Genomic DNA, 17869 nt, shown 5'->3' with positions numbered 1-17869 from the left:
AAGAAGCACTCACACACACACTTGAATCACAGCAGGCTTGCAAAACACACACACACTGCACAGGCTCAGGCTTGCCAATGAGCACAGTTGCAGATTCACAACTTTTGCAAGCTTGATCAAATTGAATGGAAAAGAATGAAGAAGAATTGATGATATGAATGTGTAGAAGAAGATGATAAAATGTAGAGAAAAAGAGAGTTTTTATTCATCCACTTGGGGCACAAAAGAAAGGGTTACAACCACTAATTGATGCATCTAGTGCATTTATACTTTGCTTGACACACCAAGCAATTACAATCAAAAATTAAAACTAACCCCTAACAAACTCTCTAACTAACTTCTAGAGACACTTCTAACTAACCACAATGGTTTGTTAGCTTAACTAACTAACAAACTAACCAATTACTTGCCACCTAAGCTATTGGTTGTAACAAACTTATGTTTACTTACTCAACAAGTAACAACTTAGAGATATGAATTACACAATGAATTTCACAAAATTCAACAGTATTATCAATCACCGATTAACAAATTAAATGTGTTAATTACAAATAATCCGTATATCACAACAAAAATAACTTAAAACAATGTACGGAAGACATCCCAAAAGTAAAATTCAGTGTGGTATATATATATATGAAGATATATTAGATGGTATATATATATATATATATATATATATATATATATATTCAACTATCCATACAAAGAAACATATATATTGGAGCATCAATCATAACTTTTAGGTCCTGTTTGGAGGGAGGGGTAGAGTTTAAAAAACATGGAAGAAATGTTTAAGCAGGGTGAGAGGATGACAAAAATCAATCAGAATTTATTGAGTAATTATTTGTGCAATTCTGCATGCATGCATGCAACATAAGATTACAGTCCATCATATATCATTGCACTATTGTTCGATAGTATTTCACTCATTTCTTTCATCATATTATATCCAGATAAATAACACAAAATAAGAAAATGAAGAGAAGCATTCTGTTCGAAAGTGGACCTTAGCAAAGGTAGCAACTTCACAATCATATATAATTCTTGAGGACTTGCACCTGAGAATCAACATCCTTTATATTAGTCTTCTATGTTCTTCATGTATTCCTTTGAAAGTTTAGTTTCCATTATCAACTGTTGTTCTTTGAGCAGAGAATAACCCGACTCAAGTAAAGATTCGGTCGTTTGCTGTCCAACCAAATACAAAAGCAAGCAGCTGAATCAATATTTGTATATAAACAATATTTCAACTTATAAATTAGCTGAATCAATATTTCATCAATATTAATTTGGTTAGCAGGAAACAGCTAATTACTATCAGTTAGCTTACTACAACAGGACACATAATAAGAACCGAACAACAAAAAAAATGGCCGACTATTTACCTCTGGAGGAATAAATACAGGAAGATTCTGGTCCTTTCTTCTTTTGAGAAAGTTGGATGCAAAATTTTCAGCGCCTCCAATATCATCAACCCACTACAATCCATCACAAGTTTGTATGTCATTAGAAACAATCTTTGTGGAGAAAAAGTAAATGTGGATATCATGGAAATATAATGGCGGCTGTCAAATTCCACTGTCGAAATATTTATTGCTACTTATGTTGCATAGTTGTATCAATCAAACTTTACTACTGTGGAAACACATCCCCTTGGTTATTATAAACAAATATTAAAATGCAAGGTAACATAAATTTACACATTCAGGGTTCTCTCTCTAGATCATTTATCTTTATATGATATTAGAGCCTTTTATATATGATCAAATGGCGTTCAATTTTTTATGCTTCAAATTTTCGCAACTAAACCAACTTTCATGACAATGTACTCAATGGGCATGTGCATTTTCATGCTTCAAATCTTTTCTTTAATGAGAGGGGTGTCTGTCTTATATGATATAAACTGTTCTAGATCAAGGAATCTTGTAGATTTTTACCCTGTTGAGAAAACCATGGACCACAATGTCAAATGTCTACTTGGACAGAGAAAGCCACAATCAAACACCAGCAGTACCGAGGACTTTAAGCAACTTGAACTAGTTCATTGGCACTAAACCTGCCGATTCCTTTTGGCATACTGCATAGTTGATTGATACTCCAGTACAGTACTCCACATGCAGAGAGATCAGAGAGCTCACAATTTTGTCTATAACTAATACTAGAAAAAGGATATTGCATTCATACAAGTTGAGGGTTGGTTCACAGTACCCTAGATCTTTTTTCTTGACAATCACGACACCGATTGGGCAATCATCGACTGGTTAACTCAAAAGCCATTACAAAAGGGAGTAGTAGACAAATGTTGTGGTATTAATTTGTCTATGCAAGTAATTCTACAGATTGTTGCTTACATTTCCGATAGGATTTTAAGTTCATAATAAGGAACTGACATGGGATTCTTTTGAAGTAACTTTTGTTCCACTCCTACACCCTACAAAAGTATCTCAGGTGATGATGGATGATGAATAATTTCTACAGGATTGTCTCTTGCTTATAAACACTTACTCATGCCAATGCTGACCATTACAACATAAAAATTATTTAACAATAGTTTTTCTCATATTTTTTTAAGGGAAATGCTGATTATCGCGAATGATAGCATCACGAGAGGCTCACGAATGACGTGGCACTGCCACTTGCGTGTTTCACTTCATTTTTTTAAGCCGCGTTTTGTTTTCTTCTTTCAAACCAAGTTAACCTTCCATGTAAAATATCGTTGTCGACAAAAGTGAACTCACCGCCGGTACATCGTTATCTTTGTTTGGATTCCTTGGAAGCCAATTTGAGAAGTGGATACATGCTATGTAAGGGTTTAGTTTTGTGCAAGTCTTTCTCCTCTCTTTCCATTCCAACTTCTTCCATCTTTATTATTTTTTCTGTACTCTCTCTCAAGTCTCAACCGTTGGAAATTTGGGATCACTGTGTGCACTACTATTTCTCATGACTTGTTCTTTTGTATGGTCCCAAGTCCCAATATCAGATCATCACTCTCACTTCCATTTGTACATATGAGAAGAAAAGGTATTGCAACAAAACAGAGCAGATCTTGTTCAAAAAAAAAACAGAGTTTTTTGGGGCATTCGGTGACGGAAAAACAGAGTATACGTGGGCAACACAAGTGATAATAAGGCAAAGCGGTTACAATATTTTCATATTAATAAAGAATCAATAAAGAATACAAATATAACTAAGATATTTTTTGGAAAAATAACCATTCGTGATCCATTCGTGAGATTTGGTTCGCGATAAATAGCATTGCTCTTTTTTTAAATATACGCATAAAGATAGGAAAGAAAAAAAAACTTATAGAAAGTTTAGCCTAAAAAAATAGAAACAATAAAAAGATTTAGTTACTCTCACCAAAAAAAAATAAAAAGATTTAGTTGCAATATTTTGATATAAAAATAAATTTTAATCTTTTAGTGAATATTTTAAGAAGATTGTATATCAAAAAAGATTTTGCTTCGAAAAAAAAGATTGTATATCAAAAAAACAAAATTAAAAAAGATTGGTTATTTTTTTACTTATATATAGACAGCAAATTGGTTAATCGATTCCCATAATTCATTCATTCATCGGAAGGAAGCAAAGCATAGTGTTTTTGGTTTTTGAACACTTCCGTCTAATACGTCGTCGTATGGAAGCAATTGAACCACAATCACTCAAGAAACGTCCCCTGGATCTATTCTCTCCACTTGATCAACAACTCGCTCCTCCCGATTCCGAAAGCAAGAAAATTCGTGTTTATTACAAAGTGAATGCCGAGTATGGTGGAATTCAAGAAAGCATTGCTCAACCTCAGACGAAGAATTCTGCTACAAAGAATCAGTCTCAAGAACCAGGGCTTGCTCTACTTCCAGGTCCATCAGTGCCAAGCAGAGGATCTTCCAGGAATTTCTCAACATCTTCTTTGATGGAAAGAATGGAAAGTAAATGGCCACGACCTGATTGGCATGCACCATGGAAAAACTACAGAGTCATCAGTGGTCATTTAGGATGGGTGACATCTATTGCAGTTGATCCCAGTAATACATGGTTTGCTACTGGTTCTGCAGATCGAACTATCAAGATATGGGATTTAGCAACTGGTGTTCTAAAACTCACATTAACAGGTCACATCCAACAAGTAAGAGCACTTGCTATTAGCAACAAACATACCTACATGTTTTCTGCTGCTGATGATAAACAAGTTAAATGTTGGGATCTTGAACAGAACAAGGTTATTAGGTCTTATCATGGTCATCTCAGTGGTGTTTACTGCTTGTCTAATCATCCCGACGACAACAACATGTTAGTTACCGGAGGACGTGATTCTGTCTGCCGGGTTTGGGACATACGTAAACAAACCCAAATTCATGCTCTAGGTCATGACAATACTGTCTGCTCTGTGTTTACAACGGAAACGGACCCTTATCAAGTTGTTACTGGTTCTCATGATTCTACAATCAAGATGTGGGATGTTAGGTATTATGGTAAAACATTGCTAACTACACTTACAAACCATAAAAAGTCTGTTCGAGCAATGGCTCCACATCCTAAACAGCGAGCTTTTGCATCTGCATCGGCTGATAATATTAAAAAGTTCACACTTCCAAAAGGACAATTTTGTCACAATATGCTCTCTCAACAGAAAACTATTATCAATGCACTGGCAGTCAATGAGGAGGGTGTTATGGTTACCGGAGGTGACAACGGTAGTATGTGGTTCTGGGATTGGAAGAGTGGTCACAATTTCCAGCAATTACAAACAATTGTACAACCTGGTTCACTGGATAGTGAAGCTGGTATTTATGCTTTAACCTATGATATCACCGGTACGAGGCTTATATCATGTGAAGCCGACAAAACAATAAAAATGTGGAAACAAGATCAAAATGCCACTCAAGAAACACATCCCCTTAACTTCAGGCCTCCTAAAGACATCCGTCGGTTCTAGTTATGTATGTAGCCCGGCCTCATTTTGATTAGATGTGCTAGCTGTTACTTCATACTTAGCTTTTTAGCACACTTCTAATCATCTTAATTTGTAACATTTCTTTGAACTTGAATAAAGATTATTACTGCTTAGATTCATATGTATTTCAATATTCAATAGTTTTGCAAAATAAAATAGGGTTTCAGGTGAAAAGGAAATAAGAGATTTTGTCTCAATATCTTTTATTCCCTTTCTCCTCTTTGGTTGTCTTAGTTAATTGAAAAACTACCATTAATATTTAACTGGACAGTAACTGTAATAAAAAATAAGAATTTTTTCATATGGAAATGGAAAGTCAGATAGATCAAGTAAGATATTAATGTAAACTCGGGTATCTGCATACCTTTAAAATAGATCTGTCATATGTACGTGATCTTAAAGCTCCATAAAAGTCCAATGCTGCCAGTATCAAAATAACAGTGCGTTTGTTTAAGTTTTGGAATTCACGATTACAAATGTTTTAGAATGTTTGTTTAAACTTAAAATACAAACACACAAACACACATGAAAAAGAAAACAGGTTTCTGCTTATTTTGAGAAACTACTTACTGAGTAGCTTTTGACAAAAAGCAATAATTGAAATTATTTCAAAAGAAAAGAGCTTTTTCTAAACAGCCAAGCTAGAAATAGTTTCTGATTTACGTACATAGAAAATATTTAAAAGTTATAGTTGTTAACACAACATTAAAATCACTTTAAAAAATCAAAACAATGGGCTCTAAATGAGAAAGACCTGATATCTCAGTACACATTTGGTAAACAAGGAAAATAAGTTATTTAAAGAATGAAAGTGATAAAAGAAGGGTACTCTACAGGCAACATCAGTCACAAATAATAAGCATATATAGAATAAAATAGGCAGAATGAAATATAAATAATTAAATAAATAAGCAACGGAAACAATTTATATTGTAATACTTATTTATACTGAAGAATAAGATATACTTTCTTACTAATCATGTTTTAACAACAAATTAGATAAATAGAATTTGTATGGACCTACATAGCATAGCATACAAATAAGTACCTTGATTAGGAAAAGTGTTCACAATTTTTTCAACTTCATCCTTAGATATACCATCTTTCTCATACATTCTGTGAACAATATTCACTATATCTTCACGGTTAGGCTGCCTGTTCACATTAACAGACAACAACATTTTAGGTGACATAGTTTACCTAGTTTCATGAAATCAGATACTTCAGAATCATTACATTAGCAATGCGTTATATGAGGTAATTATGCTAAAATATAGCTTTTGTCAATCACATCAATCATGAAAATTAATCCCACAATACTATGTAAAATTTCAACTAAAACCTTTTATCCAACTACGCACATGGAAAAAACTACTGTAACTAGAATTCATGAATGTCAAGTATATTAATCTTAGAATATATAAGACAGTAGACAATATACCAATAAAATTTATCCATCCTTCCATCTCGTATCAGTGGAGCATAAATAGTTGAAAGATCATTCCCTGTTACAATGATTGGAATTCTGTGTGTGATATCTGATTCTCGCCAATCTTGACCAACACTAACTCTTGTAGGATTGTCACACAGATTCATAAGAGTCCCAACAACAATTTGGTTGTTGACAGTCATTTGAGTAGTCCCTGTATTAAAAACGGAAATGTTTGTTCAGTAAGGGTTAACCAAGCAACTGAAACACTAGGAGACGCAATGGAACACACGTGAACACACAAACTACAGTTTATGAACAAAAAAAGGGATATGGAATAAAAATTGCAAATAATCATTTTCTTCTGTCGAATCAAATGTTAGCTTACCGAATCTACCCAGGCCAGCATCAATATCATTGATCATTAAACAGCTCATCTTTCCCTGTATCAGGAAAACAAATCTAGACTTCTTCAGCAGATTAAGGAAATATTGCTCTATAGGTAAAACGGATTTGCGCAATTTTAAAGTATTTCATCCACAGTAGAATGGGAGCATTGGACACATCAACCTTCAGTATATCAAAATTTAGTGTTTTTAATAGACATTAGACCAGTCAAAGATGCAGGATAGGAGGTTAGGCATTCCTTTCTTTGTAAATTGAATTCTATTTACAATAAATATAACTTAGTATGTTAGTGTTGAGTTTCAAGATCTCTGATGCCTTGAGACTCCATGTTTTGGTAAATCCAAACACTCCATGAGTTGAAGAAAATTACAATGGTATCAACTACTGTTACTCTAAGTCAGCAAACAATGTCTGTGCAATGTCCTTCTACATCATCCATCACAATTCTCTGATGATATCATATGAAAAAGAGACGATAGCCATTCCAAGAATTTAGACAATTGATCTGTATAAGGAAATATATTTGATAAAAACAGTTCAAGGCAAAGGTGTGTTGAGGAAGATTCCTAATACATTAACAGAACTTGATACCATAAAAGAAAGCCATGAGAAATGCATGTGATATGACTGATATCACTTCAAATGAAACACGGAGAATTCTAGGTTGTCATGCCTTTGGTATGATCCTTTAAAGGGAAGTTCTTTAACAACTTTTGTACTAAACTGTCGTACACTTTCTGCAATCGCGCAACTTTTGACAAGTAAAGATAACATCAGCGTCCATTCGTGTTAGTTGCTTCTCAACACTCAAATTCAAAAGAATTGGATGTGTCTAACATATTTCAGTCTTATAAGCTCTATGAATAGAAGCAGAAAAGTCTCTGCATCCTTCCTTTAACCCTTTTCTATATTTTCAGATTCTAGTTTTGTAGAACTAATGAAACTAACAAGGCTAGTAGAAGATACAGACTGCATAGAAAACTTGATTTCCAAAATCTATGTATGTGCAATCATCTGACTTTTATTAGACGATACTTCCATCTAAAGCCTTTGAGATTATATTTTGAAAAAAATGTTACCATTTTAAAAAATTCTTAGAAACACAATTCAACCTCCTTCAGTTAATTTTTTTTATGTTTTTCAGTAGTATGCAAATACTAAATGTTACTAAATAAACAATAGATCGGCAAATAAAGCAGGAAAAGGGAGGATGGTTAAAAACCATAGGCAGAAAAAACGTAGTATGCAAAATGATTTTTGGGTGATCAATATCAAAAGCCTCCATTAGCTTAAACCGAGGCACAAATACTTTCTTCAAAATGGTTCACATTTGCATTATTTTCTGAATACAACATAGGCAATGCAAAGTCAAGAAGATATCATAATGTTCAATTTATTTGGATGAATGAAATGTTATCTAATCCCAAGGAAAAAATGTATAACTAATCACATAAATTAACATAAAAACATCAAAATCAAGACATACTGAAAAGTTTAAAACTCCTAACTTGATTCTGGACCACTTGAGATGCTGTTCTATAGCGTTGACGAATCAATCTTCCTGGCTCTCCTATTAATGGAAATTAGTAGGATGATGCATTTCTATCAGCTACACATATTGTGTATGCAAAAATATGTAAATTAAACTTAAAGAAACTGTAGAGGAGGGCATAATTAAACTCATTCTAATGTTAAAAAAAAGGGAAAATAAATATTAAATAAAAAATCAGAATAATGCCATCAATCTTTTCTGGCGTGAGATGCAATAATTAATTAGCATCAAAATGTTATTATGTAATGAAAGAACTATGTTTATAAAAGCAAACAGCTTACCAGCATTTTCTGATTCTAATTCCCCTGCAGACATAATTACAGGTTCGACTCCCATGGCTCGAAATATAAGTTCTGTTTGAAATGTTTTTCCTTGCCCTTTACCTCCCCAAATACCTGGAAGAAAGTGAAAATTAAAATCAACTTTTAAAACTTGTCGACATGCATTTAGATTATGAAGCCTGAAAATTCTTCGCAGCATATCTTTATTCAGTTTTTTGGTCTGATTAAATATGAAATTACATTCAATGTGAAAATCAATATCATATTTAGGACTAAGACACACACTATTTTTTTTCTCAATATATCTCTCTAACAACAGGTGAGAAGGAACCTTACAAGTACAAATTAATGAAAAAAACAATCGAAAATGAATCCCTGGCCATTATTAATTTACTTTACATATGGTTTTAGATAAGCTACCCGAAAATTGGTTCATAAATTATACCTAGAATTAAAGGAACCTTAGCATTGAGGAGATGAGTAATGTAGTTCTTGACAATGTGACATGCTGCATTGGCAAAAAAGAAGTTACAATAATGCAAATTATATATTAGTAAAAGGGAAACCTGTTATACAGAGTTCCAAATCCCAAAAAGGGTTGAATCCACCCATTGCAGGTCAATTGTAGGCAGCCTTGCCCTGCCTTGCAATTGCGCTAGACTAGTTCTGCCACTCGAACATGTGACCTCGTAGTCACATAGGAGAAACTCCAACCATTTTGCCGAGGCTCCCCTTGGGATCATATACAAGTAAGTAGCATTCTAAATTTGAATATACTAAATACTACAGTAGTTTAGGCACACAAACACAGAATCATCAGAAATGTTTTATGAAAGCAAATCATTTTGAATTGGAAGGGTGTCACACCCTAATTTTGTCCAACCCATTTTTCATACACACTTTCCATCCCATTTTTTTTTCCTTCATTTTTTCCATATATTCCCACATTCCATTATTTTATTATTATTTCAAATTAAAAATAAAAAAATAGTTTCTTTTGTTACGCATAACAACAACAACAACACATAAACTAAGAACAACTCGAAACAAGTAAAATAAGAACAAGTTTAACAAGAAGTTTTTTTTTTGTGATTAATTTGATGTACAAAAACTCTTTTTAAAAAAGAAAAAAAACTTGAGTGAAAAAGGAGGAACTGAAGTATGACTTTGTCACCCCGGGTGATTCGAGTTACTGACGTATGACTCGTATCTTGGATCATTCTCATTCTCAAACACTAAAAAACAATCCCGTTAATCTTTTCTTTTGATTTTCTTAAATCAACCTAAAACGACTTAAATTAAATAGAATGAAAAGGGGAAAACTGACGTATTACTTTTTCTCCCCGGATGGTTCAAGGTCCCGACGTAGACTCGTATCTCATATTATTCTCATTCTCGAACACTCTTAAAAGTCACTCAACACTCGCAAACCTTGTCTCTGCCCTTGCGCGCAGTAAAAGTAAAGCTCTTTTCATAAACCGTGTGACGTTTTTGTCCGTTCTCCGTAACAGAAACAACGCTTAAGCCTCCACGGTGCGAGCATACAAGCAGCGTTTAAATACGAGAATGCGACATTCTCTGTAAAAGAAACAATGCTTAAGCCTCCGAAGTGCAAGCATACAAGCGGCGTTTAAATACGAGAATGCGACTTAGACGCCATTCATCTAAAAGTAACCAACCCACAAACATTTTTTACCCTAAACTACGAAGTCTTGAGTTTCCCATTGCACCTGGGAATACATAGAAGCAGAATTTAACATCTTGTGAGACATAATCATCAAAAACAAACTTTTTTCCCATAACTATTAAATAAGAAACAAATATTTAAGCAATTAATTTAATTCACATTAAAGCAGACAAACATCTTCCCTCTAAAACGTTCCCATTGAATACTATAGATGTGAGGGGTGCTAATACCTTCCCCTCACATAACCAACACCAACTCCTGAATCTATCTAATGGTTCTCAGACCATTCTTTTCTCAAGGTTTTCTCGATATTTACCTTTCCCTTTTTTTGGGATAAATAAAATTCGGCGGCGAATCTGTTTTTGTTCTTCTATTGTTTTACGCTCGGGGTTCATTTTTTTGGCGTCGCGACAACGGGGTAGGGAACAATATATAAAGTGATTGCCAATGCATTTTGCAGAACACCATGACAAATACTAGCAGTTACAATGACTTGTACAACGATAGAAAAATAAATAAGTTTTTACCAAGGTTTGTTCTTAGTGTATGAAAATGAGTTGTTGAGAATGGGACTTACCAATTTTGTCCTGTGAAAAGAACAAATTAGTGAAAACAAGTAAGTAAGGAACTAACAAAAGTAGAAATTAGGCATAATGATATAATCAGGAGTAATTTACCATGAAAAGAGGGGCGATGTAATAATCGCCTTGAAGGTATTCAAAGGATCTGGTAACTTTCTGACGATAATCAAACACAATGTCCGCTGCAGTATATATATATATATATACCACACACATATTACATTATAATTATAATAATATATATATATATATATATATATATATATATATATATATATATATATATATATATATATATATATATATATATATATATATATATATATATATATAAGAGAGTGATTAAAATAATAATTACAGTCTTTGCCGAGAAAATTGCCGACAAAAACATCATCAATGATGCCGGCACGCTGACCAACGGCGATGTTCATGTTATCAGCTTCTTTGCCGAGCCTGTACAGATAATCTTTTCCATCACCATCCTTGGCTTCCCATGAAGACTGCTTTGACAACTTCTTGTTCTTATTGTTGTTGTTATCTTCATCACGATTATTAGTATTATTACTGTTACTGCAGCAACGAACACAGAATTGCGGTTTCAATGAAAGGTTGGGAGTTGGAAGAACCCATAACGGTAGTAACAGCTTCGCCATCTCATCTCATCACTTCTTTCCATTGCCCGCCACATAACATAATATTCATTCACACTCAATCCAAAAAAATCACTTCCACTCATTATCTTTTCTCTATTTTATTTTATTTTATTTTATTTTTCTTTATTTTTTCATGTTAATAATTAACCAAAAAATCACTTCCACATTAACAATTTTTTCATTTTATATTGATCACCCAAAAATCATTTAAAATAAGGGTTAAATATATTTTTGGTCCTTGTAGTTTTACATAATTTTCGTTTTAATCTCTGAAGTTTGTTTTCACATTTTTTAGTCCCTGATGTTTCTTCACTCAAGGTTTTTAGTCCCTACTTTTCATTCAACTTGTGCATATCATTCAAAATTTTAAATTTTTTTATGCGGTCATGTTTAGTAAATTATATGAATCTCTGTTACAAAAGTTTAATTTCTTTTAACAAGAGATGAATTAAATATGAATTTTTTAGTTTTTTGCACATAAAAATTCATAAATAATTCATCTTATGTTAAAAAAATATAAATTTTTATAGAAGATGTTCTTATAATATTATAACATAAATATAAAATATCATTCAAAATGTGAAAGTGTACAATAGTTTGATTAAAAGTAGGGACTAAAAACCTTGAGTGAAAAAATTTCAGGGACTAAAAAATATGAAAACAAATTTCAGGGACTAAAAAGAAAATTTTGTGAAACTATAGGAACCCTTAAAATAATTACGCTCTCCTCTACGGTTTCTTTAAGTTTAATTTGCATATTTTTGTGTACACAATATGCGTAACTGTTAGAAATGCAACATCCAATTTCCATTAATAGGAGAGCCAGGAAGATTGATTCGTCAACGCTATAGAACAACATCTCAAGTAGGGGTGGTCCGCCCCGTTTAAGTCCGCTTAAGAACAGGACGGGGTGGGGGCGGGCCAACTAAGGTGTATGGCCTCAAACCTCAAGTCCGTCCCATTTATTAGCGGGGTGGTGGATTAGCGGGCCGGCTCGCCTTTTTTTTTGAAATAGTTTGAATTACTACATTAATTATAAATTTATTAATCATTATCAAAGAGGTCGGCAAAAAATATTTTTTAAGAGCGCATAAGAGAACTTCAACAATACCAAAAACAAACACATATTAAATTAAAGAGTGACGCTATATAGCACGACTCATTTCACGCACGACGCGTTGAACAAACATGCAATTTACTCCAATGTTCATTATTGTTCCATCAAACATACTAGTAAATAGTAACATCACGCACTTTGCAATATATAAAAACTAAATAATATTAAACATTTTAACTGCACCAAGATCGAACCTTTCTTATTTATCCTCAATCAAATGTTAAAGTGCTAATTATTTTAGTTACTTTGATTTTAAATATAAGTAAAAGTTGGTCATCAAATATACATAGAAATTGGTTAAAATAAAGTTAATTTATATTTGATATAAAATTTAGATCTAATACGTCAATTTTATTTGATTAAAATTTGTTTATATTTTAGACCGGGGTAGTAATTAGTAGTTAAAAAGACAAATAAAGGACAAAACAAAACATATGTCAAACACTTCATCAATGCATGCTCAATTTCCATTCTAAATATATATAAAAAAAATTACAAAGCCCGCGGACAAATCCGCCCGCCTTTGCCCCATTTTTAAGCGGGCTAGGCGAGACGGGCCAACTTAAGATGGCGAGTTGATAACCTCACCCCGACCCGTAAAAAATGGCGGGTCAAACGGGTCGGCCCAGCGGGCCGAGGCCGTTTTGCCACCCCTAATCTCAAGTGGTCCATAATCAAGTTAGGAGTTTTAAACTTTTCAGTATGTCTCAAGCGGAAGATGAAGGATTTCATCCTCACACTGAGATTTTAGAGCCTCCGCGTTTGAATCCATCACTTGTTCCTTTGAATATCAATGAAGAACAACACAACGATGAAGATGCTGCATCTAACCAAAACTTTGATATGCTGTGGAAGATATGAAGGACTTCATCCTCACGCTGAGATTTTAGAGCGTCCGGAGATTCCACGTTTGAATCGTGTGTCTTTGCCAGAAGTTCTCGATCAACCACAAATTCTTGATCCAACTATAGCTGCCAATTTGATTGTTGAAGGTATTACATTTGTTTTTTTAATTTATAACAATAGTATTCTAGGAATTTATACACTACATGATTATATATAAGTATAACACTTCTGAAAACCGGTGAAAATTGAGCAGATTAAACACTTCACTGGTTTTCGGAGGTTTTATCAGAAGTGTTATATATAATCATATATATAATACCCAGAATGTGAGTGAAAGTTTTTTTCATACTTAAAATAACTTACAATCTTCTTTCAAACTTTAAATATAAACAAGTCAAAATGTATTTGATAGAAATTGACCAAACACATTTTACTTTTGCATATATTTATGATTAAATATTAGAAAGTAATATTTTCAATCATTTTAGAAGTGTTTATTCAAATGAAAAATACCATAACTGCACAAATTTAATACTAATTTTGTTTTTGTAAATGCATGATATATAGTACATATCTTTTTTGGGTAGCTTACATGATAGTACTTCTGATGAAGTGATATTGAAGGTTAAGAATAATGGTCTAATAATAACAAGAGAAGAGAAGAATATTAAAGTCCACTATCATATGGAACACCTGTAGATGGAATCCAAGAGTGAGCATCCAATAGATAGGAAGCTGTGAAAGGGAGTGCTTCATTTGGATTGCCAAGAACTCTAACACCAGGCCAATTCACTCTACCATCAGTGTTAGATCCAGGACCAACATTCTTATACTCCACATAAGTAACCTTATCAGCAATGGGCTGTCCTGGCATCTGTTCCCAACCTCCAGGATCCACCATGGAATCTATGTAACACTGCAGTATAGCCACAGTGGAATATGCTCTCCAAGGACGTCCTAACGTGGCACGTACCACCTCTGACTTTTTGTTCTCATCCTCAGGTGACATGCTGAATTTACAACGTTGGAATGTGAAACCTGTCTTCTCGTTTGGACTCTCCCGTGATTGAGCGGTGAATGTCACAAACTGTCTATAGCGTGCGTAAATCATGCAGTCTTGAAATACAGCGGCTGCATTGCCGTAGATGAAATCCACGGTACCGTAGATTTCACAGTTCTTGTAGAATTGTCTGCCTGAAACTGCCCATAAGGTGTCTTGGAATCCTTGGATTGAGCATTGAAAGAAAATGCTATTGGTTGCCTCGTTACGAACTGCCACTGCAGCGCTTGCATCTAGACCCGCTGAGTTCACAAATCCAATGTTCTGTGCCATGAACCCATTTCCACGGATGTCTGCATTCACACGCATTCTCATCAATTAATCAATACTAGCTATTCATTCCAACATTCTTTTGTTTTCACGGAAAATATATTTTTAATTCTAATTTTCTTCAAATTCATTATATCAATTACTTAAAAGATGCTCTTGTATTTTTAGTCATATGATTGATGCAACAATTATCCAATTACCAATTTCGACTCAATTCTTCATTGAAATCTTGGGCAGCATAGATAATATGTTGTTCACAACCATGTTGACAATATTTCTCACAATGATTTGTCTTCTTGCGCATATGCCACATAGAGAATACTCATCTTGAATTTTCTTTGAGAAACTTTGAAATAATGCAAGATATAAAAATTGTCTTAAAATCTAAATTGTTTGATTTTGATCAGACGATTTACAGACGTTAACTGCATACAATCATGACTACACAAAATCTAATTCCGACAAGTAATGCTCAAAGCTGTTTTAAGTAAAATGGCAAAACATGAGAAAATTTATTATAACAATCAATGTGTTTTATGTTATTTGCATTCGACACTTTTGACTTCCTAGTATAGAAGCCGTGACTTTTCTATGCAAATATTTGAAAAAATCATGCATAAAAATTGTGACTCTCAAATCTATGAATGTCATTTTTAAAAGGATTTTTTCTCATAACCATTTGAATCACAACTAGAATACCCAATTAAAAATAACAATAATAATAATAAATAAAAATCAAATTGAGTACTGTTTTGTGACAGCGATACATGACCCAATTAGGTCATAATTTTTCTTTGTAGTTGTATGTAGGATACCAAATAGTACCTAATTAAAAAATAACAATTATAGGTTAAGTACACGTCTAAGGTCGTTGTGGGCGTTTGCACTTGTTTTCTACAATATGAGTGCGGAGTCAGTAATCTAATTAACATATATATATCACCAAATATCTTTTCTTTGTATGGAAAATCTGCCTTAATTGTTTATTATATTTTGTTGCAACTTGCAAGCAGGTATAACACCCCCTCCAACACTTGTATTTTGCTTTTAAATATATTGTAATCTTGGTTTATAATATGGACTTAATCAAATAAAAACAAGATTAAAGCGACTAAGTTTGATCTAGTGATAAGAGATTTAGATAGTATGTTAGAGCTCCTGTGTTCGATAAATAAATAAAAACAAGTTTGATGAAAAAATTGCAGTCAACATTCAATTTGTAAGTTTATGATCTCCGATTCTCTAATATATCGACTCACATTGTCTCTTACATTTGATAAGTGCTTCAAGTAGTGGCGCAAGTCGATGTAGCGTTACGGGAGCTTGAGTGATGTGTGTACACGAAACACATAACTGTTTTTTGACTTTATACTTAACTTATGACTAAGAAATTAAAATTAATACAGGTTGGAAATTGAACATTAGTAGTATACGTAAGTAATTAATTAAGATAGATATGAATAATAATAATAAATTTAATTAATTAAGAAAATTAACGACGGAAGTTAAATTAGTGAGAATAAAAATGGTAAGACTTATACATGAAATTATAAGGATGTTTTATTTTACCAAATAAAAATAAAAATGGATGAAGCAGTGAAGGTATATATAGTATAGTATAGCGTACCTATGGTGGAACCATTTTGGCGTCCCAGTATTATCGTGTGGGTTGAACCATGACCTAGGAGCTTAATATTAGTCTTACTTGGTGGAATCAGAATGTACTCTTCATAAATGCCTCCCAAAATGTGAATATTGTAAGGTTGCTTACTATAATCAGGAGCATTGCTGATAGCTTCACCCACGCTTTTATAATCTCCACTTCCATCCTTAGATACGATTATCATCATACTACTACTACTACTACTACCTTTGGAACACATCACTGCAACTTCAAGGAAAAACATCATCAACACTAACCCCGCACCATTACTATTAATTATATTTGAGTAGTACTCCATATATAATAATATAGTATTAACTTATTTGCAAGCTTGCTTAATTGTTTTTTCTTCGGTTTGGTTTTGTGTGCATATATTTTTTTTACTTATGGGACATGCACACATACATACATACATACACTAGTACTTCAATCCACACATATTTATATATATATATATAAAGGGGAATTAGAAAACAGTTAGCTCAACCTCTCTCACCTTCATAGCTAGCTAGGGAGCCCAATGTGTAAGGTTAACATCCAATCACACTGACCATTCAGACGTACCAAAGATGCTAATTATAACACTCTCTAAATCATATAAAATAAATATGCCAAAATGACCGTGCAACCATATGTAAAGATATATGCAAAATTTATCCCTAAAATGGATACCTTTTTTATTAATTCATTCAATCTACAATTAATGTAACCACTTATCTTTTTTTTTCTTCTCTCTATATTTTTGTGGGGTGCCAGAAATTGTATAAAAAAATATATATACTTGGTGGTGGCTGAAAACTGCAGTGATTTCAATAAACTCCTCCTCAATAGTAAAGACGTTAGTTAATTAGTTAACAATTATATCAAACAACTAAAAAAAAAAAAAAGTAAAGAAGTTAACAAGTATTGATCAAATTAGCTACTGTCGTTATCATCTATCTATAATAAATTATTAGATTTAATTTAAGCTGTGCATTCTCTCACTCGTTTTCAAATGAATTCCTCCTATAGAACTTGGTTTCATTCTTTTCCTTTATATGATCTTCATTTCTTTAAGTTTTCAATGCTATCATTAATTTCTTTTGCAGACTATTATTTATTTGTCTAATAAGCTGTTGTATGGTCCAATCCATGTATAATTATGATGGAGACCCCCTTGTTTTGTGTGATTTGGATTTTGGAGGAATGATGTGGCAGATAGGTTATGAACAACAGTACACCAAAGGCCCATAAATGAGATTTGGGCTGAAATGACAAATGGGACAGAACAAAGAAAGCCCGATGGGCAGATAGAGGCCCTTTAAATATACGACTTTGAAGTCCTGTTCGTTTTCTGCTGTGTGCAAGTCCTTACAATTTTGTTGT

General features: G+C 33.1%; 3 protein-coding genes across 3 annotated transcripts; 1 reads left to right on the top strand and 2 right to left on the bottom strand.

Annotated features, from left to right (window-relative positions):
* Positions 1 to 812: 812 nt before the first annotated feature.
* LOC123899910 (ribulose bisphosphate carboxylase/oxygenase activase, chloroplastic-like) lies at positions 813 to 11600 on the bottom strand. Its single transcript, XM_045951175.1, has 12 exons — positions 11254 to 11600; positions 10992 to 11077; positions 10892 to 10901; positions 9073 to 9135; positions 8628 to 8741; positions 8303 to 8364; positions 6775 to 6829; positions 6399 to 6600; positions 6006 to 6112; positions 5322 to 5377; positions 1389 to 1481; positions 813 to 1191 (listed from the first exon to the last, which is right to left on the bottom strand). The coding sequence occupies exons 1-12, from the start codon at positions 11546 to 11548 to the stop codon at positions 1084 to 1086; spliced, it is 1251 nt and encodes a 416-aa protein (XP_045807131.1). The 5' UTR covers positions 11549 to 11600; the 3' UTR covers positions 813 to 1083.
* On the top strand, positions 3477 to 4974 carry LOC123899909 (protein pleiotropic regulatory locus 1-like). The gene has a single exon (XM_045951174.1). It carries the CDS (start codon positions 3641 to 3643, stop codon positions 4937 to 4939), a length of 1299 nt encoding a protein of 432 aa, XP_045807130.1. The 5' UTR covers positions 3477 to 3640; the 3' UTR covers positions 4940 to 4974.
* A 2317-nt stretch (positions 11601 to 13917) lies between the features above and the next one.
* LOC123899911 (pectinesterase-like) lies at positions 13918 to 16920 on the bottom strand. Its single transcript, XM_045951176.1, has 2 exons — positions 16469 to 16920; positions 13918 to 14864 (listed from the first exon to the last, which is right to left on the bottom strand). The coding sequence occupies exons 1-2, from the start codon at positions 16800 to 16802 to the stop codon at positions 14179 to 14181; spliced, it is 1020 nt and encodes a 339-aa protein (XP_045807132.1). The 5' UTR covers positions 16803 to 16920; the 3' UTR covers positions 13918 to 14178.
* Between the last annotated feature and the right edge of the window lie 949 nt (positions 16921 to 17869).

Source organism: Trifolium pratense, linkage group LG7 (genome assembly GCF_020283565.1).
Source record: "Trifolium pratense cultivar HEN17-A07 linkage group LG7, ARS_RC_1.1, whole genome shotgun sequence".
Classification (NCBI taxonomy): domain Eukaryota; kingdom Viridiplantae; phylum Streptophyta; class Magnoliopsida; order Fabales; family Fabaceae; genus Trifolium; species Trifolium pratense.
Note: the sequence above shows the minus strand (reverse complement) of the source record. Positions and strands in the feature narration are given on the sequence as shown.

Coding starts and splice junctions, on each gene's coding strand:
- LOC123899910 (XM_045951175.1), bottom strand. CDS start 11,548: ATGGCGAAGCTGTTACTACCGTTATGGGTTCTTCCAACTCCCAACCTT. Junction 6,830..8,302: donor CTCAAGTGGTCCAGAATCAA/GTTAGGAGTTTT, acceptor TTCCTGATACAG/GGAAAGATGAGCTGTTTAAT. Junction 6,113..6,398: donor AGGATGGATAAATTTTATTG/GTATATTGTCTA, acceptor TAATGTGAACAG/GCAGCCTAACCGTGAAGATA.
- LOC123899911 (XM_045951176.1), bottom strand. CDS start 16,802: ATGGAGTACTACTCAAATATAATTAATAGTAATGGTGCGGGGTTAGTG. Junction 14,865..16,468: donor CCAAAATGGTTCCACCATAG/GTACGCTATACT, acceptor GTGTGAATGCAG/ACATCCGTGGAAATGGGTTC.
- LOC123899909 (XM_045951174.1), top strand. CDS start 3,641: ATGGAAGCAATTGAACCACAATCACTCAAGAAACGTCCCCTGGATCTA.